At 52.3% G+C, this 25,656-nt stretch overlaps 2 protein-coding genes and 1 long non-coding RNA gene across 4 annotated transcripts in view; 1 reads left to right on the top strand and 2 right to left on the bottom strand.

Annotated features, from left to right (window-relative positions):
• Window positions 1-1,467: 1,467 nt before the first annotated feature.
• On the bottom strand, window positions 1,468-14,889 carry SLC5A11 (solute carrier family 5 member 11). 2 transcript variants are annotated; one of them, XM_030484573.1, is made up of 16 exons: window positions 14,658-14,888; window positions 12,883-13,053; window positions 11,885-11,956; window positions 11,148-11,252; window positions 10,848-10,907; window positions 10,572-10,676; window positions 9,294-9,399; window positions 8,490-8,570; window positions 7,872-8,077; window positions 7,196-7,331; window positions 6,209-6,316; window positions 5,665-5,815; window positions 5,268-5,436; window positions 4,303-4,518; window positions 2,990-3,152; window positions 1,468-1,942 (listed from the first exon to the last, which is right to left on the bottom strand). In XM_030484573.1, exons 2-16 carry the CDS (start codon window positions 13,006-13,008, stop codon window positions 1,722-1,724), a joined length of 2,025 nt encoding a protein of 674 aa, XP_030340433.1. In that variant the 5' UTR covers window positions 13,009-13,053; window positions 14,658-14,888; the 3' UTR covers window positions 1,468-1,721. The 2 variants fall into 2 exon arrangements, with proteins under 2 accessions (XP_030340433.1, XP_030340434.1); XM_030484574.1 differs by lacking the exon at window positions 2,990-3,152 and having other exon boundaries at window positions 14,658-14,889.
• Window positions 14,890-17,137: 2,248 nt separating this feature from the next.
• Window positions 17,138-25,656, bottom strand: part of GRID2IP (Grid2 interacting protein) — a 32,981-nt gene continuing 24,462 nt past the window's right edge. Inside the window, exons 14-22 of the mRNA XM_030484575.1 lie at window positions 25,057-25,144; window positions 23,837-23,914; window positions 22,906-23,102; window positions 22,274-22,429; window positions 21,267-21,353; window positions 20,642-20,771; window positions 19,639-19,757; window positions 18,876-19,040; window positions 17,138-18,462 (exon numbers count right to left, since the gene is read on the bottom strand). Coding sequence (XP_030340435.1) covers window positions 18,391-18,462; window positions 18,876-19,040; window positions 19,639-19,757; window positions 20,642-20,771; window positions 21,267-21,353; window positions 22,274-22,429; window positions 22,906-23,102; window positions 23,837-23,914; window positions 25,057-25,144 — 1,092 coding nt within the window. The 3' untranslated portion in view covers window positions 17,138-18,390. The remainder of the gene's footprint in view (window positions 18,463-18,875; window positions 19,041-19,638; window positions 19,758-20,641; window positions 20,772-21,266; window positions 21,354-22,273; window positions 22,430-22,905; window positions 23,103-23,836; window positions 23,915-25,056; window positions 25,145-25,656) is intronic.
• LOC115607362 lies at window positions 22,973-24,517 on the top strand. The gene is made up of 2 exons (XR_003991188.1): window positions 22,973-23,085; window positions 23,900-24,517. It is a non-coding gene; the product is annotated as an uncharacterized LOC115607362 (long non-coding RNA).

Genomic DNA, 25,656 nt, shown 5'->3' with positions numbered 1-25,656 from the left:
TTTATAGTTCAGGAGAGACAGAATCATAGAAACATGAAAGCATTGCCACTATGGGACTCTCTCCTTGACATAAGCACCACTGCAATTCATGTTAGCTCCTGAAACTGTGCCCAAACCTGCAATGTGTCAGTAGCTGAAATCTAAAATCCCCATTAGCATCTGTTTAAAGATGTAGTTTCATCATTATTGGTATAGCTGCATCTCCTGGAGACCCCAAATGTAGAGCTCTGTGGAAGCCTGGTGTGTGCAGCTGAGTCCTTCCCTCTGCTCATTGGCACTAGTTGGTATCGGTGTTTAAAATTGCCTTCATGATCTCTAGTCAGATAAAACACTGGGCACCCATCAGCTGCCTGAGGAGGTTATATACATAAAGCTGGTTGCAAAATAGCATCAGGCTTTATTTATAAAACCTCTCTCTGCCCCAGGGTTTCTCATAGCTGCGTTTCCTTTGCTTAGGCAGGGTTCCCAAGTGACAATTCTCTTTATTTGGTTTCAAAAACCAGTTCTTTCTTACTTTATGGGCTACTACATGGCTCACACCTCCCACTGCTCCACACTGCCATTGGGTTACCGGGTGCACATGCAGCACCGTAAGATCTTGTGGTGATCCTTGCTATAGCTGTGCAGTATTTAATGTGTTATAAGACATTCCATGGTGATGAGTGTGCTGTGGGAGGTGAGGGTGAGGGCCGCGGCCCCGGCACCCACCTGCCACCGCCGGCGCCGCCGCCCCCTCGCCCAGCCGGGCCAGCACCAGGAGCCTGTGGAGCGGGAACCGGCCCTGCGGGGAGCGGAGCACAGGGCAGCGGAGGCCGGTTGGCACCGCCCGGCCCCCGGCGGGGAGCCCCGGCCCCGCCGCCTCCCCACCTCCATGGCGCCGCTCCGCCGCTCCCGCCGCAGGGCCAGCAGGTTCTGCCGCTCCAGCGGCGCCGGCTCCGGCGAGCCCGGCCGGGCCTGCCCCGCGGCCTCCTCCGCCATGGCCGTGGCGTGCCGCGGAGCTGGGCCCGGGCCTCGGGCGGCGCCGCAGCCCCACCGCGGCCCCGCGCACACACACCCCGGGCGGGCGGGAGCAGCGCTCGCTCTTTATTAACGTTATACACAGCGGCCCGGGGATGCGGACAGGGCATCACCCAGCACAGCCCCCGGGGAAGGCGCCTTCGGAGGAGGGTGGTCGCTGGTCCAGGCTGAAGTGGGGGCAGAATGGCTGCGGGTGCCCAAAGCCGCGGGGTTTGGGCTGGTTTAGATCCCCCATGTGCCCCCGGTGGCAGCTCCCTGCCCCAACAGAGCACAACAACCTCCTCTGGGCACGTGGAGATGTTACCTCTTAGAGGTGTTGAACCAAAGGGGGACCAAGCGATTGTAGCTGGTTATAGAAGCATAAATAGAGAATCCAGGCTTCCGCGGTTCCAGGCAGTGCTCTGACCCCAAACAGCATAATTCAACATTAAAAATAACCAAACAACCCTCTTTCTGCCTTCCCCGGCTCTTTATACCCATCATGTTGCAGGTTCAGGTCTGACAGTGATGGTGCTGAGCACTCAGCGGCTATCACAGCCCAGCCCCTGTTAGAAATAAGCAAAGGACTACGGAGGAAGGTCTGTCTTCTTAAATAAAGGAATAACATTTAGGAAGCATTAAGAATTACATTAACCCTCTGCTAATTATTATTATTTACACCAATTAACATTAGTCGGTGCCATCTGGAGTCGAACGGCCAAGTGCTATGCGAAGTGAGCCCAGAGGAAGATCCCGGCGCACACGCACACGAGCAAGTTGATGTTGAGGGCGTGTTTCACCAGCGGCTTCTCCTCTAGAGAAGCCACGGGGAGCGGCTCGGGTTTAGCTGGTGCCGTGTTCTCGGTGCTCTGCTGCTTGCGCTCCATCCCGCAGAGCCACAGGAGGGTGGTGAGCACCTTCGAGTTCCCTTTGCTGTTAGTCGGACCTAAAGAGACAGTCATCAGTGAGGTGTGAATCTCACCAGTAGAACACATCCCAGCGCTCCTGTGCAAAGGGGTTTAATACTGAAACGCACCAGCGTTCTTTACATGAATACGCTAGCTACACTGAGGTGTAGGGAGCCCTTTCATTAGCACCTTTTGGGGCTGCAGGACCAATTTCACTCTTCCTTGTAGCACTGAGCTCAAGTTCTATTCCCAACATCATAAGAACCGGTAACAGGAGACTAAGCCTAAAAGCTGAGCTGTGGCTGCTTGGTGCCAAGCAGCTTCCTCTTGCAAGGGCATGCTCCAGTTTAGGGTTACTCCACACGTGTAAAGCGAGTTTCCCCAGCTCTGGTGTGGGTTAGGACATGCATGACTAAAAGCTGAGGAGACAGCGCTCGTGCCCCACAAACGTGAGGCTCTTCAGCACCAGGACTCAGTAACTTACTGATCTTTCCAACAGCTTTTTATAGATCAAAGGAAGCAGCAAAAGCTGCAGTTACATAAACAGTGTCCCAAGCCTGGCAGAACCAAGTGATGATAATCAAGCGCTGCAAAAGGCACAGTGAGTTGCTACACGTGTTTGTACCTAATACCGACAAGTACAAGTTTTAAACAATGCAAATCCTCCTTCACTGATCTGTCAAGCACTCCGCCCAGGGCTCTGGGGTCTCCCTGCTGCTAGAGGCGACCAGAAACCACCACTGAAAAACAGAAATGGAATGCCATGAAAAGAACTCTGCTTTGCCTCCACCCTCCCCTTTTCCAGCCACTTCTCCTGGCAGCACCCGCAGCTAGCGCAGGACAACGGGCATGGTTTTCTGTATCCCATCAGCTCCTCCTTGATTCCAAGCATATGTAGTGCCATCAAGAGATGGAAGAGAAACTAAACTCGTGCTTAGGTAAAACTGTCAGGTAAAACTTTTTGGCATGCCCTGAAGTGACCGAAATCCAGAGGAAGGGGGTTTAACGTTTCTTGTCTTCAAAGCCTTTACACAGTGCCTAGGGTTAAGTGTAGGTGTTACTGGGTACGACGGTGGAGCACTTACATTTATTATCATTTGAACTATTCTCAGAAGCAATGCTTATATCAATCTGGAGAGCTGGGCGCTCAGCTTCACACACTCCTTTTGCAGCATCAGGGGAAGTGCTGACTGCTAGGTCTGTCTTGGCTGGTAGATCCCCGCGTGTGAACCAGGTAAGCCGACTTATCTGATGGCATGAAGAGCGGTGTTAAAGGAAACTGCTTTATGGTTGCTTAAAGGACTGCCTCAGCAGCAGAGCCTGCAGAGAGAATACTTAGAGGGGCCGAAACCTGTTCTCCTGCTCTGCTGGAGCAGGGGAACAGCCAAGTGCTCAGCTGGTAACTACAGAAGCGATGGCTACCATCAGCATAGTTGGGTCTGGAACACGACAGTTGTCTGCACAGCTACGCTCTGAAGGACGCTGTTCTCTCTTTAACCAAGGAGGAAGCATTTCTGCACAGGACCATCACTGGATGCAGACTGAGAGCGGGTCAGTGAGCAAAAAGAATGGAAATTGTGGCCAGAGAGGAATGACTCAAAGAACTTGGGTTGCTGAGAGAAGGCAGGTGGGAGTTAGGATTTTCTCCAAATATATGAAAGACTCATTAAAGAGGAAAGTTCTCAATATCGAGGATAGGGCAGACAGGAAGGGATGAGAACAACGTGAAGCTGCAAAGATTCGGGTTGGAGATGAGGAAAATCTGCTACTGGGAGGGAAGCGGGCTCTCGAAGTGACCACACGCCCCCCTGGGCATTCTCCCTCTCAGAGTAAGTTCAGAAAGGTGTCAGGTTAGTGCTGTCTCCAAGCAAGAGGATGCGTTGGCTGTTTGATTTCTGGCCCTCCTTTCTCCTAGTAATGTTTCTCTGTAGCCTCATTCTATCTACTGAAAACAGTCAAACTGGCACAAACCTGTTCCAGGGGAGGTTGCTCTCTGCCCTTGATTTCTCTTTTCCTGTGAGTAAAAATGGTTCCTCACTAAATTAGTAAGAGAGTTGATAAAGATGACCCAGAAGCTGAAATTTCTTGGAAAATAGAGGGAAAAAAGCTAATTTGTCATAGTTAAACACACATGTTCAAGCTTTAAGAGCAGCTCTTTGTAGCATCTACTGTTCACCAGTTTCCAGGGTGGGACTCTGGATTTATGGGACCTAAATGGCAGCAGGGTGCTGGAGCAGAGGAGGGGTTGCTGTTAGCGGTTATTGCAAGTGCGATTGTAAATACTGAATGGAAACTTCCATTTCTAGATTATTTATCCCCACATTATTCCCATGGATGTAGCGTGGAGCATCCTGGAAACCATTTACAGATAACACAAGAACCCTGAAGGGTGACGCACCATTTCCTCCGAGGGGGGCTCGGTGAGCATGCTCACGACCAGCACGGTCAGCGTGGAGATGGCGGCCAGGACCATGGAGAAGTAGAGGTAGTGCATGTACTTCACCACGCTCGGGCGCAGGTCGGTCTCTCCGCACTGAGGCTCTGGGTAGATGAAGTCCAGCACCAGCCGAATGACGCCCAGCAGCAGCCCGATTATCAGGCCCCAGAACGCGCCCTGGGAGAGGAAGGATCTGCTTTACTGGAGCATGGAGCACGTATCCACCAGGATCCAGCCACGTTCTCAGGGTACAAGCTGAGCTGAGGCTACAGCCAGGCTTTCCCCTCGCTGGCTTTTCAGTGGGTTCTTTTCCTCCCTTCTCTGCCCTTGCTATCTAGGTCTGCCAGTGGTGTTTCAGGAGCCTGGTACCTCTCCTCTGTGGGCTCAAGTGGGTCATTAGTTTTGGTGTGGAGGGGAAGGATAACATCTTATATGCCAGAATACTCTCGAGAGTGATATTTGTATCCTAATGGTTGCCTTAACCCTGGGGGCTGACAACTGCTCTCCACCAAAACCTGGTTCGGGAAGACTATGCTTTACCCAGCACCAGTCTTTGTGGAGAAACTGGAGGTTTAGGGCTCCCGATGCCATTTGATTTGGCTCCTTCACTCTCTGGGCTCACTGTGCCTTCTGTCATCCATGTAATCAACAGGCCAATGACTAACAAGCCCCTGGGAGGCTTCAGGAGTTGTGAAGGACACACTGCAGAGGAGCAATGCAGTCACCTCACTCCTTCTGAAATGCCAGTGGAGTCTTTGAAAAGCAGCAGCAATGCTCCCTCCTGTGTTGGTGATGGATGTTTGAATGGCATAGAGAGCTAGGTGTGTTCCTTCTCCCCAGCAGAAGGTGGGTTTGGGTTCAGAAGTGCTCTTGTGAGGACAGTGAGGCCACAGGGACGACTGTGCTGAGCACAGCGGAGCTGTTACCTTTTCATTTGTTCTTTTCCAGAAGCAGCCCAGTATGAACACCATGGCCACGGGGGGCTGCAGGTAGGAGCTGATCGACTGGATGTAGATAAAGAGCTGCCCTCCTTGGCCAGCCTGAACCAGTGGGATCCACAGGATGGAGACCACAGTGAGCAGCAGCACAAAGACCCTGGGCAAGAGAAAGGTGCCATTAGTGTCAGCTCAGGCTGTGCTTTTGCAATTGCTCAGCTTACAAGACTCTGACTGAGCTCTCTTGTAACCATAAGGCCTCCACTCCAACAAACGTGGTCAGTATGAATTACTACATCTGCACAGGGGCAGCAGGCCCTGAGGTGTGCTGAGATGTGTCTCTGATGCTCAGGCTCTGATATAACACTCACATCCTAGCTCTCCGTACCTGCCAACGATCATGAGCTCCCACTCGGAGCACCGAGGACGGAAGTGCTTCCAGAGGTCCATGGTGAAGAGGGTGCTGGAGCTATTGAAGATGGAAGTCAGGGAGGACATGAGAGCTGCGATCATCACCGACATCATCAGGCCCCTGAGTCCTGGGAACAGAAGGAGAAGCACAGCTGCCCTGAGGAATCCCCAGTGACCCCCTTGGGGTGTCCTCAGAATCTTCCTTCAACTAGGACAGACTTGAAAAACTGGGTTTAGCCTCAGTTTTAAAATGGCAGTGACAGGGAGGGGTTAACAGTTGATTCTCATTGTTAAACATCTGTGCTTTATCTCCTACCCAAATTAGACTGAATTAGAGCGATCTGGCTGCTGGATCATCACCATTCCTCTTGCATGCCGTCCCTTGCCACTGTCTGACCAAACCCAAAATAAATCCCGTTGAAATCATAGTTGCAGGGTTATTTTCCTCTCTGAACCTCTCTCACAGACACCTGTAAGCTGGTGCGTACCCATCAGTGCCAGCACCACCACCAAGCTCTTACCTGTAGGCAGCAGCTCTAGGACCAGCTTGGGATAAGCAATATCGGAGCAGCCAGATGGGTTGCCACAGACTTTTCGGCAGATGTCTGCATCTGCACAAGCCACCAGATCTAAAACAAGCAAAGGGGAGTGAGAGGCAGGAATCTGCAGCCACAATAAACCACTCTGTCTGAACAAGTTGGTCTAGTGAATGTTGTAAATCACTAAGTGAAATCCTGAAAGCTTGGAAAGCTTCCAGCACATGACAGGACTGCCTCAACGCAGTGAGAAAGCAGCTCTGAGCTTCCCTGGTTTCTCTTTTCTTCCTTCCATGCAAAAGATACAATCAGTGGAGGCAGCTGACCTGCCTTGTGTGCCTCATTCTTCCCTAGGAATGTTGCTTGCTTGAGGACTAAGGCTATCCACACACCAGCACAGCTCCTCGTGGACAAGCACATCCACACATTCCCACCTGATGAGCAGTTATTGACATTCAAGGTGTATGTTAGGATTTCTGAGCGCCTCAAACTTAAATAGCAGGAGTGACAACACGTTGGGTGCAGGAGGGGCCGGAATGCGTGATGGAAGCACAGAGCAGCTGCAGACAGCAAGCTCGGACTCGATCAGCACAACTGCTGTGAGGAAGGATGACAGCACACGGAGCAGTACATGGGGCAACATGTGCCTGGGGCGTGCTGCAGGAGGATGTGTGTTCTCCAGCTGCAGCTGGAAGAAAATGTCTTTATATATTGGGCATTTGATGCATTGCAACCTTTTAACTTACTGGTAAGGGCTGGTCCAGCTCCATGGAGTAAGCACAGCCAGTAAGTGATAGAGGGAATGCATCTGTGTACAAGGCCAGGTTGGACACAGGGGCTTGGAGCAACCTGCTCTAGTGGAAGGTGTCCCTGCCCATGGCAGGGGGTTGGAGCTGGATGGGCTTTAAGGTCCCTTCCAACCCAAACCAGCCTGGGATTCTGTGATTTTATGATCTTTCCTTCAGCACTTACCTGGGAAGAGAATTCTGCTGATCATGCCTGGCATCACCATCATAAAGAGGGGCAGAATTTTCAGGTAGGAGGTCATCAAGGAGCCTCCTTTGGCATGAGAGAGGTTTTTAGCAGCAAGGGACCTCTGAACAATGACCTAGAAATGAAGATATGTTCGGTGCACTGTCAGCAGAGGGGAGCAAATGTAGGCGATGTGATACCAATTGCATATACTTTGTTCTCGAGACTATAGAAATCTAACAAGGGTGAGCACAGAGCTTGGCTGTAGCTTTATAGTTTTTGCTTCAGACCCTGATAACCTCCTGAAACGCAGCCCTGAAAGGTGCTGCTTGTGTCACCAAACCTGACCTTGCTTCTGCAGTGCATTGCGGTGCATAGCCTGTGCCTCAACCAGCCGCACTCAGGCTTCACAAGAAGGGAAAGGCTTAAGTTAAAAACAAAGCTGGGATTAACTCCCAAACACATTCTTACCCCTTTTTACATTGAAATGATTCCCAAAATTTAGTTGTGTTTATCAAGTTTTGCATCTTTAGGGTTGAAACCATCAGGTTTTACTAAATTCCCACCAGAACCAGCAAGCCAGTTCAGGCTGTGTGGCAAACCTGAGGTTTGTGATCAAATTCAACCAACCAACAGCATGTTCTTGAAAGCAAACAAAGGATAAGCAGTCACACACCTGATCTGTGCACCAGTACCACAGGGACGGGATGGTCATTCCCACCAGAAGCCCTGGCCAGGGAAGGTCAGAGTTAACAGGGTCTCGGAATATGTGGAAAGCATCTTGCCTCGGCAAGCCACAGCTGCTGTTCTCCTTGCGGGAGCTGGGAATGGCATCGAAGTATTTTGTCTGCAACCCTTCAAGACCACCAACTTCAACAAAGCCTGGAACAGGTCAGGAGAAGCAGTTACCACCTCTGCCTGGTGGCTGCCCTGAGTTTCAGTCTGTAGCTTGCTACGGGTGATGCTCTGCAAGTGTGCTTTGAAAACCCAAAGCTATGGACTCAAACATTGGGTGAGAGACAGCACAACACTAAAGGTTCTGCCTAGAGAAGGTGGTTGTTCACCTATAACGCTGCTTCAGGATGTGGTTCTTTAGAGGTTTTTCAGGGGTACTCCTGCATTTTTAACACATAAACAACTACTGTTGCATGAGCATCTATTCCAACAGGAGAACATAGAGAAAGCCACTCCAGAACATCAGCTGGTTATTCAGTTGTGATGATCCAGCGTGTTCGTAGTGCTTGGTAAAGCTTCTATCACAGTGTTAGTAATACCCCCCCAGGGAAACACTCACTGAAGACCATGAGAGTCACAGCCCCGACGAGCATGATGAGGGTCTGCAGCGCGTCCGTGTAGATCACCGCAGCCAGGCCACCTGGGAGGGCAGAGAAGCACCAAACTGGGAAACTGGGACTGATCTGTAGCATCTTGTGCTCTGCAAACTGGTCACACTGGGATTCGGAGCATGTTTGGCTGAAATTTCTCATGTTTGAATCATAATGAGTCATCACTTTGTCACTAAAAAAGCCAAAGTCCAGTGTAAGTGCTTGTACGGGAAATAACATGGAAAAACTCCAGAGCAAAGCCCAAGCTGAATAAGGAGAAGTAAAAAAAAAAAGGGTGTCTTTATGAGCAACATCACCAGGGGTGAGCACTGGGAAAGGAGAAACCTTCATGGGTTTGGGATTTGCTGCTTGCTCTGTGCATGGCTCTTTTCCATTTGGCCACTTACAAGCCCTGAAAGGGCATCCAGGATTGACAATGCTTTCCACATTCCAGGGCTCATTGTTATGTAAAGCACTCATACCTCCAGAAAGCCCAGAGGAAAATGTATTGTTCAAATGCCTCAAGCGTAACTTCTCCTTAAAGCAGAACTGCCCTGCCTCCATGCATCCCTATCGGCTACGGCCCTGTGAGGGGTATTAACTTCCTCCTACCTGATGATCTTTGCTCATCAGGCAAGTTGTCAGCTGCTTTTCCCCCCTGCCTGTTATCCGTACTCCTGGCAAACCCAGGTTGTGTGGGAAATGCAGGACTCTGAGCAGTGGTGCACTCACCACACAGGATCTATGGTATGATTCAAAACTCAGCCCCGTACCTGCAACGGTGTAAACGGCCGTGATGGCCAGCAAGCCCGCCACTGCGATGTAGATGTCCCAGTTTAAGGCTTGCTGGATGAAGAGAGCCCCAGCGTACATGTCGACCTGCAGAAGAAGGATGTTAGCACGGTTCTAGTGCCCCTCAAAGCAGGTAGTGCCAGGGAACATGAACATTCAGCTGACAGAGCTGTCTCCTATAGCAGGACCATTCTGGTTGGTAACTGCTCATGACCCCCAGCTCCCCACCGTGTCTCCTCCATGCAGCACATCCCGCTGCATCCCCAGCTCCTGCTCACTGTGCGTCAGGACCTGGCTCAATTCCCTACTGAGTTTGATATTCCTGGTCACAGGTGGGTTGGGGTGTTCGGGTGGATTGGGGCACCTCCTGCATTTGCTGCAATGGGAATTCTTCCCTGACGTGGTGACAGGGAGGTAACAAGGAAAAGTGTCCAGGAGGCTGGAGCCAGCCCTGACCAGCTCGCTCTGCAGCTACGTGAAACTGCTGCAGTTTGGGAGAGCTTTGGGATATGCAGACTGCAGGCCACAGAATGATGGGTATAGAAACATCCTGGATACAGGAATTGTGTTATCAGAGACTTCCATCAAATAGCTGTTTTTTCTCAGAGCCCAGCTCCTCAGTGCCACCTGCACCCCATGGCTGTTTCAGGGGGACAGGGCACATGTGGGTCACACAGCACGTCCCACTTTAGCCCTGTCTGTACAGGAAGACACCAGCAGGGACCTGTCTGACTTCACAGGTTCCTGCACCACCGCAGGTTAATGAACAGCAGTGAGGTGTTGTGCAAGGGTCGGCTCAGTTATTTATTCAAGGCACTACATCAGACAGGAGCAGTGAATCACTCAACACTCTTCACCTGAGCACAAACCACCTCCTATGTTCTTATTCCTCCTGCATGTAACAGCATTTGTGTCTGTGCAGGCAGTAAATATGCAAAGGGAAGAATCTGGGTGAGCTGCCAGACACGTAAAACATAACAGACACATCCACACTCACAACTCGGCTTCTCAATGAGCTGTTGCTCAGGACGCTGACACCCAGCTTCCCTCCCACTGCAGCGAGCATTCAGGTGCTTAACGGGGGAAAAAGAAGTTATTCTTTGTGTGTAGGTTCTCACGACGACTACAGTCTGTTTTCTTTGGGTGTTTTAATGCACTCTTTTCTGCTAATACAGGAAAAGGGCAGCAGCTGCATTTCTCAGCCTCACTGATCACGTTTCCGAACTGAATTCAGTCTGATTCCTGTTTTTTCTACTTACTGATATTTTGGTGAAGATGTAGATGAACAAGTAGAGAATCGCCAGGAATATCTGGATTCTTTTGCCTCCAAAACGTTTCTGCAAGTACTCTGGCATGGTAGTAACCTATGTGAGACACAAGCCATCAGAAAGGTGGTACCCAGCAGCTCTCCTCCCCATTAGCCCAGGCCCTGCAGAAGGACCACAGCTACAGCAGGAGATGGTTAAACCCAGGAGCCAAGCAGGTGCTTTAGATACCAGCAAATCACTGCTGACCACAACATCCCACCTACGTACCCCTGCTGAGATGTAAATTGGCAGGAACAGCCAGGCCAGCACCAGAACACAGAACATCCCCTGCGGAGCAAACAGGAAGGAAGGTCAGGAATGCTGGGCAGGGCTGCGAGCGGGTGGCTCAGTGGGACACAGGGATGGGGTTATCCCTCAGAGGCCTCAATCCCCAGCAGCTCGTGGTGCCATCCAGCTCCTGCAGCAGGACTCTGAGTCTCTGGACCTGCCAGATCTACACCCTCGTGTGGCAGCTCCTTGGTGCTGGAGTTGCCCTGTACAGCACCAGAGCCACTGTTCCACACTCACATTCCACTCATAGGCTGTTGCGGCAATTCCTGAGGCAGCTCCTGACCCAGCCAGGCCGATGAAGTGGCCGCTTCCAACATTGCTGGCAAACAGGGATGCGCCCACCTGGAGAAAGAGGGAAAACCGGATCTGGCCCTGGCACAAGGCTGGTGGGAACACAGGGATGCTGTTCCCCTCCTTGTGACTATGGAGGATGTGAAATCCTTGTTACCCACTGCCGCCAGTTTCTTTTCCCTACGTGTTCAGTGTCTCTGGCACTTCTCTTGAGCTTCTTTCATTATTCACTGCCTATCACTCGTTTTGCGCATGTTTAGCACCATCCTGCTTCCAAAACTGTGTCTAGTCTCATGCAGAGGAGCAGGGCAGAAGGTGGGTGGTAATAAGCAGAAATGTCAGACCATGAGATTCCTTTATCAGTGCACACTGACTGACCAGCCCAAATGAAAGACCCCCAACATAAAGCTGTGTCTGTGATGGGAACCACCAGGTAATTCCGGGTATCTCCAGGTCAAAGCATGGAGGATCAGGTGGACTGGCTCTTGTGGGGAACAGCTCTGCTCCACCAGTCTCAAATATGGAATAAACCAGCCACTATTGTAACTGCATCCATGCAAAACATGGAAGTATTTTTTTTATTCTTATTTCCCATTTGGAGAAATGAGCTCTGCCAGACTAGAAGTGCTTTTGGTTTTGCTGTAGCCTGTGGGCACAAGCTGTGTAATGATGAAGGTACTTACAGGCCACCAAACCATCTGTCCTCCAGCTAGGAAGTAGCCTTTCACAGTGCTGCGCTGCGTCTTCCACATGGACTGGGAAAGCAGAAAACCACAACAGAGGTTTCAGCAACCCTTTCAGCAACCATTGTGGATCAGAGCATCACCAAGTGATTTCCCCTGCAGGAGACTCTGTAAGACTCTGTGCTGCCATCAGATGAAAGCAAAGGGTTCCTGGAAGGACCTGCAGTTCCTGTAGGGAAATCCCAGAGGACAAGAGAGCAGCAGACAAGGGAGGCACCAGCCATGCACAAGGTTTTCTACCATCTCAGCATCTTGATTAAGTGTTTGCTGCAATAAGCAAACTAAATCCCTCCAGATCAGCGAGGAAGTCAAGCAGTTTTGGGCAAGAACTGTGGGCATCCTTAGATACTCGGTCCAACCAGGAGGAATGCTCAACACTGCACTATTACTCACTGACTCCTCTTCCTCAGGGATTTCAGACAGTTTCATGCAATACCATGAGCATTATGCACCACATTTGAAGGGAGCAGCTATTCATCTCTGCCTTATGACAGCCAGATTGTGCTTTTGTTGTTACAAAAGCCATGCCAAAAGGATGTCCTTCTGCCTTAGTTGTATATATACAGTATTCATAATTCATGGAATCCGCTGTCTAGACCACTGTGGACAGGCTCAGGTGATTTATAGGACAGCAATTCCTTCCTGGATGAACATAACTTTATTCTTAGCAATACTTTGTACTTAAACAACCTCTTCCTTACAAGGGTTTTTGAACCTTGGCAAACACTAGAGCTGAACAGCTCTTCTGTGAGCACTGAGCACCCTTCCCTGGGCTGGAGTGAGGGAAAGGACCTGTAAACTCTTACCTTTCTGCTTGTTCAGTTGAACCCAGTGAAGTGCTGCCTGATTCAAGTGAAGTAAAAGACTCTGAGGCCAAAGCAGCCCCGGTTTTCAGTAGAACAGGGCACATAGGAAAGCTCATAATGGTATCTGCTTACCCACAGCCCAACCGCGAGGATAAACACGAAGTACAGCACAAGAACAGCGATGTCCACGGCTTCCAGCGTCCTCTGGGGAAACACGTCCCACGAGGGGGTCACAGGGGTGCTGCTGGTGGTCTCCATGGCTTCCTATGCAGGCCCTGTGCTTCTTTGCCTTTATGCATATATCTGTTAAAGAACAGGTTGCATCGTTATGATGGACCCATCCTCCTCCTGCCTATGGCTGGCCGGGTCCTTCAGCCTCTTGCACTTGTGAAGCCATACTTATAAGCCACCCCCTGCCAAAAGGTGGGGCAAGGGGTGGCCTGCAGCAGCCTGGGGCTCCCACATGGACCATTGCACAGCAAGTGGCCAAACAAGTTCTTCCTTAGAACGTCAGCATGCAGCAGAGCACAGACCAGAGCACGCACCAGAGCAGCCTCAGCCTGTCCCTCGGTCACAACCAGCCTCACCACATTGTCCATGTGTGAACTGCAGCTGGAACCTGCCCTGAACCGGCTGCAATCCTGCACCCATTGCCAGGGGGTGTGAATGAAGCCGAGAGGATGGAGGCACAAGTGCAGTGGTGATGGAGATGCTGGGGTTTCTCCTGCTGGGCAGTATCCAGACGGCAAACTCTGCCCTGTGTCCCCGCTACACCCATTCCTGCAGCACTGGGGCTGCGGGCTCGTGCACTTAGGGAAAGCTTGGACAATAAATAAGGAGTTTTCCGGTGGCTGATACCATCCCATCACCCACTTTCCACAGCAGCAGCCTCCAGCACCAGAGCTCAATATGGTGCTGAGCCATGCTGTGGTTGAGTGGCAGTGGTGGCAGCACCAGGCTGGGACCAGGGGCTTGCAGCACCTTGTCAGAGCCTCTTCTTATAGAGGCCCCAGATCCCACTGAATCCCTTGGGAGCTTCTGCCTTGCACTGATGCTCAGATCTGTGCTGTCTTACCTCTTTAAGAGGCAATATATCTTGGCTGTCACTGAGTTTTTACTGGCATGCTTAACCTCTAACTAGGAAAAGAAAAATAGGGTTTGGTATGTCAGCCCTGGGACGCTGCTGACCCCATGCTGACACCTCCTACTCTCCGTTTCTCAGCTCCGATAGTGCTGTTTCTTTTCACCCCAAGACACTTTCCATCTCAGGTGGGTAGCACAGCCAGTGCTATAAGCTACACACGCTCAGTCCCACTCAGGATTCAGCCACACGCAGCAGAATATTGTGTCCATCCCTCTGAAACCTGTGTGGATTCAGAGCTCTGCAGGCATTAGTTGTGCCCATCAGTGAGGAAAGGAAAGGTGGGATGCGCTTCTGGAGCTGAGTGCCGGTGCCTGGCTGAGGCTCCTGGAGCTGGCAGGATGGCTGGGCACTAGGGAAGGGGCAGTGCACTCGGTCGCTCTGGTTTCACATCCCAACCCTGCCACGGCCCAGTGGAAATTTTGCCTGTTTTGTGCATGCAGCTCACGGCTCGGTGCCCTCAGCTCCTGGCACCGGCGGCAGCGCTGTCCCCGCCAGAGACCGCGCGGCAGGAACATCCGTGGCATGGAAATGAAGCGGCTGAAGCCAGCCCTGTATCAATGGTGCCGGGAGAGGCACAGCCCACGTGGGGCTCGAGTAACCCACCGGCACCGCTCGAAATGCCTCCTCAAGGGGGGATTTAAAGCATCCCCAGGTACATCCATCCTCCTGAGGACACCAGCGCTCTGCAGGCTGGACCACGGCCCCCAACCCTCGCACCAACCGCAGCTCCCCAACTCGAGGTACAAGCTGAAAGGGAACTTACTGTGCTCAGCCGGGTCTCATTCTGTCCCCTGCGCCGGGCACCACCGAGCCTCTGCCAACTGACAGGCAGCTTAAATATTGCCAGAGGGTCGGGATTTGCCAGCGGAGCCGTTAACGGTGTCCCAAGGAATGAGGAGGAATATTGATAGTCAAAGATAAACTAATGGCCCGGAGTAACTCTTTCGGTGTCCTGTGGCTCTGGTGAGAAGTGCGTTATTTTCACTCTCGGGGCTCTTGGGTCAAACTCCACAGAGTGCCATTCTCTTAAGCAATCTGCACAGCTAGAGAAGGGACAGGCAACAATAAACCAGCCACGCTGATGTTCTCCCGAGCTGACAGCCCGCGACACGGGGGGGAGCTGACAGCGAGCCCTGGCTCTCTGCTTATGCCTAAGCCTCCCAGAGAGCAGAATCCACCCATGGGATGGGGTTTGTAACTCGTTTCTGAGCCTGGAGGTTAATCTCAGCACCAGGCTGGAGGTTTTGGCTTCAGCATCATTGGTCTGAAAACCTGATAAACACCTGCAGCCAATTTTTTGCATTGATAATAGAAGCAAGTTTGTTAAATAGAAAAGGCACCCCAGAGCCTGTAATAACAGGAAGCAAAGCAGGGAAGCCCTGGTGTCTGTATTTTATCTCATTGTTTCACTTTTGGCTTATAGTGCAGATGAACATAACTAAAGGTCTTTGAACCTTGTCATTGGAGATGCTTTAACTTGATCTGCTGGAGCCTGGAAAACACACATTTCCCCAAATTGCATTAGAACAATCCTCAAGGGCTTCAGACCCAGCACGCAGGTGCTCTGTGCTGGCTCCCGGTCTGTGCCACTTTTTGCTGACTTTCAGCTCTTCCAGGCTGAAGCTGAGATCTCCGTTTGTCTCTTTGGCATCTTTTATGGCACTTGGAAAATCATTATAGATAGTGGCCCTTAAAACCATTATCAAGATATTTAGAGAGAGGGTTCAAAGTGGTTGCACTTTGGCTTGGACATGCCAGCCTCGTGCTGTTTTACCCCAGCTATAGCTGCCTTCATGCCTTCACCGTGACTTTACTAAAGCTGGTCATTTCCTCTTTGAGGTCTTTCCCCCCATTTTTTGCAGGGAAGAGTGAAAATCCTTAAATATTCCAAGGTTTGGAATGTAACCGGGATTGTCAGGTCACTGTTCCCCAGCTCTGTCAGAGGGGGGAAGTGGCACCCGTGGAGCCAGAGCCTGCATTCCCTGCCTGACCCTGGGCTGCTGCCTGACTTATTATTTCCTTCCCAAGGACAGGCTTTCCTGTGCAGAGGATCCCGTGACCGGGGCTGACGCAGGGGTTCTGTTCAGGCTGGGCTGTGGGGAGAGTGCCAGTGCACTGATTCTGGGGAGAAATGACCTCATGTTTGCAGTTACCAAGAAACAGCAAAACAAGCATATGGTGGGTGATGCAGACTGCGACACGCTGCAGAGGAGGCTCTGGGATCGGTTCTGCAATGGGTGGTGGGAGATTTAACATCTGCACTGGGCATCTTGAGATCCTTCCAGTGCCTAAAGGGGCTACAAGAAACCTGGAGAGGGGCTTTGGACAAGGGCCTGTAGGGACAGGATAAGGGGAATGGCTTTAACCTGCCAGAGGGGAGACTGAGATGAGCTCTTAGGCAGAAGCTCTTCCCTGTGAGGGTGCTGAGGCGCTGGCACAGGGTGCCCAGAGAAGCTGTGGCTGCCCCATCCCTGGCAGTGTTCAAGGCCAGGTTGGACACAGGGGCTTGGAGCAACCTGCTCTAGTGGAAGGTGTCCCTGCCCGTGGCAGGGGGTTGGAACTGGAGGAGCTTTAAGGTCCCTTCAACCCAAATCAGTCTGGGATTCCATGATTATCTCCAGGGCTGCAGAAGAGCCGGGCTGGCTGAGTCAGGAGCACTAAAGAAACACAAGGAGGGTTCTGAGCACTTCAACTGCACGTGCCCAGCAGGGATTTCTACCTGTCACGTCTCTGTTAGCTCTGCTCAGAGCTGTTTTACAGTTGCCAGCACTGTGGCATCCGGGGAGGGCTGAGCAGCCTGCTGTAAACAAGCTAAACTACAACCAGGAAAGCTGATACGCAGCTGGCCCCTATCTATCCGCTGTTAGTGTGAAGGGAGATAAATCGCTCCAGGGGCATAAACCCAACCTCAGCCAAGAATTCCTTTCCAGAGGGAAACAACCCGCTGGCTCATGCACTCACTCCATGCTTTCTTCTGAAGGCTGCAGGAATACTCCATACTATGCTAAGAATGTGCTGCTCATACCCAGCATGGGAGCCTGGATGCTGGTGCACACGCAGGGCTGTTCACCCTGTTACCAGCCCAAACCCAGCAAGGTCGGATCCTGCAGCTCTCTCCTGGAGGTGTGAGGGGTCAGTGTGAACAAGTGTGGTCACAGCAGTGCATGATGCAGAATTCCTCATGCTTTTTACCTGCAGCCATCACACGAAGCAGTTTCGAACACAACACAGAGGTCCATGCCATCAGGAGGAAGAAGGCTGTAGCTTTATTTTAGGAATAGCACATAGGCATGGGGGAGAGACCGAATTGTGAATATACATAAGTCCCGTTATCAAATCATATAACCATAAGTCAGAAGTTCTGGTTCTTTGAAAATATTCACATAAAAATACCAAAGGGGTTGGAGTTCTACCTATCCTGGAAAGGTACAACACGTAGCAAAACCTATGTACAGCATTTTCACCTTCGTAAGGAAAAGAACCTCGGGTGGTTTCAATATTGAATATGCTGTTAGAAAAATAAACCAAAATGAACTGAATGCAGTGTGCAGCATCCCAGACAAGTGGAGCTGGGGGAGCGTTGCCCTGTCCACACTGTCAGGACACAGACAGGGATGGACAACACTAGAAGCTACCTGGCACTTCAAGCTGTATGAACTGAGAACACTTGTGGAAATGCGCTTTGCTTCCTACAGCGGGGTTTAAAAACAGACTGAAACCCCCAGCTTTGATGGTCATCAGGTTCCCCCTATGTAATGCACCAGTCGGTGATCCTGCACTTGAGCAGAGGCTGCAGGAGGAGCTCTGGCTCTGGCAATAGATGGGAGGAAGGTTCCCTACACTACAGCTTCCACAGGGCAGGATGTTGGAGCAAGTGGGGTCTGAAAGGCAACGGATGCGGGTTGCATGGAGCAATGCCTCCCAGTGTTAACGCACTGGAGTGTGTTTGCTGCTGGAAAGCTCTCTGGGCACTGTGTCACCAGGGGATGCTGCTAGCCCTTCCGTCCCAGGGGACATCCCCGAGGGAATTCAGTCATCTAAACAACAACCACATGCTGTTGAAAGGTTGGACCTGCACACTTTGAGTTCCCTGGGTATACTCAGCACAAACAACTCTATTTGGGACCACACTGATGTGCCAGAAGGTTGTGTTGTATTGCATTCCATTGCCACTGGCCAGCAATGGCATGTTCTGGAAATACCGGAGTGAGGGTTTACCCAGAGGTGTCTAAATCCTGGAATAAGCTGGGAATGGAGGATGCCAGGAAAGCTGTTGTCAAGACCAGCACTGTGCTCACCTCCATGTCCCCGTGCCTCACCCTCACACCCATCCACCATCCCCTGTGGTGCCCTTTCAGCATCCAGACTGGCCCGAGCCTCGGTCCGTGTTGTGCTGGGTGGGAGCAGGCGGCAGCAGCGTATGTACAACGAGACTCAACGGGAGCAAATTGCACTTGGTTGGCAATGAACGACGCACCTCGTGTGGCTGCAGCCCATCACCAGGCCAGGGGGGACGTCATCCGGGGGCTGCGCTGGCTCTCACCAACCTGCACATCACTGAGCGCCCGCTGCAGGGAGAGCAGAGAGAGGAGCTGGGCACGGGCCAGGGTGGCCAATGTGGACAAGGATGCTTCAGTGCTCATGGCCACTACAGGCTTAATTCTACCCCAGCTTCCCACTGGACAAGTGTGGTAGTTTAAGGCTGAACCCAGGACAAGAAGTCAGTGCATGTGTCTGCTTTGTGGAGCTCCAACCCAGCCTTCATTATCCAAGAAGGCTGGACCATGACAATCTGCTTTACTCTTCATGGGGCTGATGACCACCAACCCTCCTGCACCCACTGGGCAACTTGTGCATTAATAAATGGCACTTTACAGACACTCACAAATCCCTCATCTGGCTCCCCACAGCTCACATGCAACTAAAACACTGACATTTAACAGAAAAGCCCTCACTGGCTGCCTTTGCAAGTGCAACTCACCTCAAACTTGCTCATGAATTCTGCAAAAATGCCAAAGAAAGCCTCAGATGTTGTCATCTTTGAGTCCTCCCCGAAGAAGGACAACACTTTGCTGAATTCTTCCATGGCCTTATGCTGCAGATCATCCAGGGATCGCATGGCAGGCTGAGCACTCTCCAGGAAGGACTGAGGGAAGTGGCTTAAGGGAAAACAGCCTGGTACCGGCCAGAGTCACTTCTGCTTATCAAGGGGCTGGGATTCATCTTGGGTCTAAGAAAGGAGATGCTGCAGATGCTGGCTGTGAAGGGAGCCCACTGGCACGCTCAGCTTCCCCAGCATCACTTATAGAACCTTAGGTTTGTGTTGGAAGGGAGCTTAAAGCACATCCAGTGCCAACCCCCTGCCACGGGCAGGGACACCTTCCACTAGAGCAGGTTGCTCCAAGCCCCTGTGTCCAACCTGGCCTTGAACACTGCCAGGGATGGGGCAGCCACAGCTTCTTTGGGCCAATCTGGAAGGAAGAACAGCTCATCAAGCTCTCTGGCCTTGTGTCACCGGGTTTGCCCTGCAGAGACATGGGAAACAGTGGCCACCACAGAAGCTGTTTCCTACACTGTGAGTGGAGGGGGGAGATTCCCACCACGCTCTCACCAAGTGCTGAGATGGTGCTTTCCTATAGCCAGACACAGCCCTGCTGCTGACCAAGGGGGCATAAAGATACCGAATGGTTTTACTCGAGGGCAGTAAAATCACCTCGAAATGTGCCCCGTTCACAGAAGGATACGGTCATCACAATTGCAAACCTGTCCTCTGCGGTAGCTGGCATGTTGTGACAGGCCATCTGTATGTCACTGACAGTGGTGTGCAGGTCCTTTAGGTCAGCTGTTAGTGTTCTCTGATTCACTGCATGAGAAGAGAGGGATCGGTGTTAGGAGGCTTAGGGCTGGCTTGCTTCTTGCGGCAAAGGAGAGCCCTGCATGGCACCAGGTGTGAAACCAGGTAAAAAGTGGCAAGAGTTTGGGCAGCAGGGAGTCTTCAATGACAGAAATGCTTAGGGCAGATGCAAAATCCACCTAGGAAAGCTACAGGTATAGAATTTCAAGTTGAAGTTTACATCCCCAGGCCTGAATTTCCTCCTTTATTTACCCACTGTAGCACTAATTCCCAAGGGAATTGCTCACAGACAGCAGGGAATGATGTGCAAGGAGCACACAGCCCCTGCTCTGCATGCAGCCAGCCTGCTGAGACACCACCTCAGTGGATGGATGGTCCCCAGCATCTATGTGACTTCATTCTATTGCAGCCAGGGAAGCCCGATGATCCTCAGGCAGTGCCATAGCTGTGCCCGGACTGTGAACCCATCACGCAAGGGTGCTGTACACTCTGTACCACACGCAGCAATAGTGCTGGCACCCGAGCTGGGGATGGAAGGAGGCAGGGGCTGGGTGGAGCAGAGAAGCTCCCAGCCCTTCCCTCTGCTGCACTGACACCTCTGAACTTGGGAACCGCTGCTTCAGGTCGGAAGGTTCAGGTCAGGGGACAGAGCACTGCTGAGGCACTCCCGTGTGCGGCAGCATGGGATGGATGGGACCTACCCTGTCACTAAGCTCATCCCTTCCTAACCCCATGTTGTCACTCAGGACCATTCCTCACTGATTTCACTGCCATCCTGCTCATGCCAGTGCTGTGCAGCTCACAACCCGCCATTCCTATACGGAATAGACCTATAGACCTATACAGAACCAAGGGACAGTGCAAGATGCTCACAGATGCTTTTGTCCCTTTACCTTTGGCAGCGAGCGGCACTGTGGGAAGATCCTTGGCAAAGCCCAGGAGCTCTGGGAAGTGTTGGCTAAGTGATTTGGCAAGGATGTGCAGGAAGGTGGATTTCCCATCAACAGTCTTGGTTGTGTTCAGCTGCGGCAAAGCAGAACAGGTCAGGATATCCATGCGCTCAGTGTGTCGGTCACTGAACACACAGGGGGCTCCTCTGTTCTCTCAGCTCACTCTGTGTTCACGTGCATGGCAATACCAGCCATGATATGTGGATTAATGTTTAAATAGGACATTTAATATTTAGACAGCATGCTACACCCAGATGAGTGGTGTTGAGGTGCTAATCGATGCTCTCGCCCCATCCTCCACAGCAGCCCACGTGGGATGAGGACCTTTGGTTTCTCCCACCCCATAGCCAGAAGGCCATAGGCTCTCATCCAGCACAGGTCTTGGTCCCCAGCACACTGAAGCACCAGAGCACCATTACAACCTCTCTGAAGCCAACCCTGCACATCAATCCCACCGGTCCCCACTTTGGGAGCCGCAGCACCCTGGAGCCTTGTACAAGGACAGGCACAATGAACCAGGCACTTGGAGCTCCTGGCATTGCACAAGAACAAGCACATGTCATCTTACCTCGGTGAGAAAGTTGATTTTGAAGCCCGTGGTTTTGCTGGTCTTGGGCTGCCCGTTGTTCAGGTAGTTTCCCATCGCCAGCACAAACTGCAGAGAGAAACCCCAGTGAGCGACTGGCCAGTGACCTCCAGCACTTACATCATTCCGTCTCCTTCTGGGCCACAGAGACCTACCAGGGATGTGGTAGAAGCAGAACTAAGAAGTCACCCTCTGTCTACAGGACCTCTCGTGTGTCAGGTCACTTCTTGCTAAGGGGCCCATAGATGCGCTCGTAGAGCATCATTAATAAAACCTACCAGTTCATTCAGTGGGGTAGATTGGGTGGATGAATACATGCAAAGGCAGAATTCCTGCTGGTTCTGTACACACTGACAAGTGCCAAAGCTCTCCTCTTCCCAAAGCCTTTTGTGGCTCTTATCTGCAGATCTTTGTGGTGATATTTTGAAGGGAATGTAGTGTCCAGCAGAGCCGACTTTCCCCTCCAGAATGCTCTGATTCCTTGTGCTCCAGCTTTGCCTGGAGGCACATCAGGACCCCAGAGTGGGCTCACCTGAGTCCCAGCATCCCTCCTGGGGCCTGGCAAGGACCAGGGACCTCAGGACCATCGGGATTTGCAGGCTGGGACTCTGTGTTCACTACCCGTTAACACGCAACCAGCCATTGCCCCTTACTGACTTAACGTAGTGTTGGGGTTACTGCTCAGGTGCCACCAAGGAGGTTCATTTGTCATCTGGAAATGCCTTTGTCACATTTTGACCTCATTTATCCCACCTGCTTCTTTTAAACCCAAATTTAACATCAACCTGGGCTGGCTGATCTCAGTGGGGCTGAGGAGCAGCTGCAGCAGGATCTGTTCTCTCCTGCCAGCCTGGTCAAGCTGGACCTGGAGAGGTGCAGGGCACAGCGCTGGCGCTGGAGCTGTGCCTGGGATGCCCAGGCCCCTGCAGGCATTCCCATGGACAGTGGGGACCCCGGTGGCTGACAGCAGCAGGAAGGACTGTGCTGACCTCCAGGATCTTGGCCAGCTTCTTGCTGCTCTTCAGCTCCAGAGAGGCCTTGCAGATGCACTCGTAGCTCGCCTTGATCTCCTCTGTCTTCTCCTGCAGAGTGGTCTTAAAGTGCAGGCTGCGCAGGCGGATCTTGTACTCTGGGACTGACAGCATCTGGGAACAAAAGGAGGAGAGAATTACCTCTATCACCATTAGCCTTAAACCCTCCTATATGGTGTTTTTCCTGGAATATTTTCTCTGTGCATGGAAGCAGCATGCACAGGCAACACCATGGAGCAGCCTGATGGTGGCTGGAGCTCACAGGGCACAGCCAGTTTGCTGCCACAGGATGGGGACATTTCATGCCAGTACCCACAAGTGACCTTGTCACCAGAAAGTAAGTCAGAGTTGGGCAAAGTCACTCCTAGCATGGAGCAAACATCAAGGAATGCTGCGGCTGTGGGAGCTGCTGGATGCCTCAGCCTGAGCATCGCTGCCCAGCGGTCCCTGTGACCGGTGCCACCAGCTCTTCCCATCCCACAGCATGCAGGAGCATCCTGCTGACTGCTCTGTGCTTTCCTCCCCTCCAGCTCACAGCAGGAATCCCGGGGACATGCAGACCTTGGGAGGACATCCCTGCCCACAGGTACCTGCAGCACGAACTGGTCGGGCTCACTGAGCTTTCCGGGGTTCTCCTTGTAGCTCTGGAAGCGCTGGACTTCCTCCCCATCCGGTGCGTACAGCAGGAGCTGCTTGATGTGGGAAGGCTCCAGCCGGTCCGTCTCCATCGTCATGAGAATCTGGCGCAGCTCCATGTGCGAGAGCTTGAGGTGGGCTATGAGGATGGCTGTGGGAAGGGAGGGATGTCACTTGGAGGGGAGGAGGATGGGACCCGGCGGGGATGGCAGTGCTGGGGACAGGCTGCCTGGCAGGATGGGACCAGGAGGTGAAGCTCAAGGTGTGAGAGTGGCGTGGACCACTCCATGTGCCCACACTGGCACAGGGTCATCACCAGGGAGAGGAAGGGCTTCCAGCTCCCCAAGGCCCTGCAGAGATTACATGAGGACCCCAAGGAGTCACTCTAGTCCTTCAGACCCCCCCAGAGTATTGCATCCCCTGCATGCACATCACCAACACGCCAGGCTGGGCTGCAATGGAAGCCACCCCCAGCTCTTCCTCCTCTCCCACATCCCCCATGGCCAGGAGATCCGGGTCTCACAGGCTCCCACCAAGCCCTTCCATGCTCCTTCCTATCAGAAGCACATCCTGGAGAAGCAGCACTGCCCCTTGCACACCCTCACTGCTCCATGGGACCATGCAAGCTCTGTCCCTCTGCCCCCCGAGGCCAATGAGCCACATCCCATCTCCATCCCTTGTTGCAAACGCTGCTTCTGCCCCCTGCCCAGGGCTGAGCCGAGCCTGGAGGCTGCGGGAAGAGCCCAGAGCAGCAGAGCTGTGCTGGGATTGTGCCCATGGGATTGTGCTCATGTGGCCTCCTTCCTTTTACCTTTCCAGTTCTCTACATCCCCGGCCCCATCTCTGGGCCCGTTTTGGGGTAGGTTCACCATGATCTTTACTCACATGTGTTGTAAGCCTTTTTGTGGGACAAAATCTCAACCACGTCTTTCTTTTTAAAGTTTTCAGGCATGAGAGTTGGCTCTGGAAGAGAAACTGAGAGATTTAATCATGGGTAAGGACAGGCTCAGCCAGCTCCAGCGGGAAGAAAACTGTCCTGAAAACAGGGAAACCATGAGTGACAGAACTGATGCTTTGCACACAGCAATGGCTCCGGGAATCCTTGAATTCAGCGATTCAAAGATCTCCTCAATGGAGGACTCGGTTGGAGCTGAAAAAGGCAAAACGAGAGGTGAAACACACAGAAAACCCCAGACTGCCCAGGAACACCCCCAAAATGGTGAATCCCATTTCATCCCACTTCCACTGCCAGTCCCAGCTGTATCTGCCTGCTCTGGCTTAGCTCTGCCCATGCTGCCATCATGTATCATGTCCCTTGCAGGAGAGCTCAGCCATCCCATTGGCATTTTGCTTTTCCCAGTGTAAACGAGGCGGCCACACTGTCCCACAGCTCCCTTTGGGAATACTGTGGGGGATAGGAGCCCTCTGCTTGCACCCTGAATGGCTCAGTCCAAGGGTCTGCAGGAGACCCCTATGCAAGAGCAAGAGGGGTGGCATATGGGGTAGCTACAGACCCTATTCACAGGTCTTGGGGGGAACTAGCTGATTATATGTGTAAAAAGAGAAGTGGTGTTTGTAGTGCTCTTTATGCACAGAGAAATGTTCTCGTGGCTTTCTCAGAGCTGAGTTCCCAAAGCTCCAATTCCCTTCCCAACTGCAGCCGTTCCTGCAGTGCCATGCGCGGCACTGTCCCTCCCCACTGCATGGACCACGGCAAGCAGAGGCTGTGCACAACTCATTAATACATGGTGCAGGTCTGAGCTGCGTTGTGAGGCCACACCAGCATTCCAATGGCAATGGCACTGTGAGAGCTGGGAAGCAGCACAGGGAGTGAAACCCTCCAGCTGAGTTTCCCTGCCCCAACCAACCGAAACGTGGAGAGAACACAGATAACAGCAGTGAAGAAAATTAAGGGAGATGGGGAAACAATCTCCACCTTAATGATCTGCTGAGCCAGCAGGCACACAATGCTGAGCATAAACAAAGTCTGTGCCACGGGTGATGCTGGGACCAGACAATGCCCCTCTGCCCACCAAACCCCGGTTCCTCCCAGCGCCCCGGTCTCTGGCTGGTACCAGGACCTGTTCTGGGACTCAGGTACTTACTTGTAGGTTTCTGCGTCCCGAAGTGCAGCTCCAGGTCGAGGTATTTGACCATATCACTCAGCTTGTCGTAATCGGAGTCCTCCCCGAGCTGCAGGAGGAGGGAGAGTCAGGAGCCACAGGGACACCCGGCACTGCCCACCGGCACTGGGCCACCCTCTCTCTGCCCCATGCTAAGCTCCATGTCCCTAAAGAAACGAGGCGAGGTTGGTGGCACTGCCCTGTAACTGGAGACTTGGCCATCACCAACCCTGGGCAGAAACCAGAGCCTGGTGAACCATTCACCTCTGTGGAGGTGGTTTCCACACAAGTCATTAAACCCAACTGGTGGCACCCGTTCCTGTCTCAGAAGAGAGGAATAAACCCAGAGATTCACCCCAGCAGCATTCAATTTTGGCTGCAGCTTGGCAGGTTCATTCAGCTCCTGACAGAGCTGGAGTCCCACAGAGCACTCACTGCTGCTGCTCCCTTGTGACTTGTCATCACCACAGTTTGGTCCAAACAATTCAAATGTTGAAAAGAAATATAGAATCATGGAATGGTTTGTGTTGGAAGGGCCCTTAAAGCTCACCCAGTGCTTCTCTGGGCACCCTGTGCCAGCGC

The sequence above is a fragment of the Strigops habroptila genome, chromosome 4, assembly GCF_004027225.2.
Source record: "Strigops habroptila isolate Jane chromosome 4, bStrHab1.2.pri, whole genome shotgun sequence".
Taxonomy (NCBI): Eukaryota; Metazoa; Chordata; class Aves; order Psittaciformes; family Psittacidae; genus Strigops; species Strigops habroptila.
Note: the sequence above shows the minus strand (reverse complement) of the source record. Positions and strands in the feature narration are given on the sequence as shown.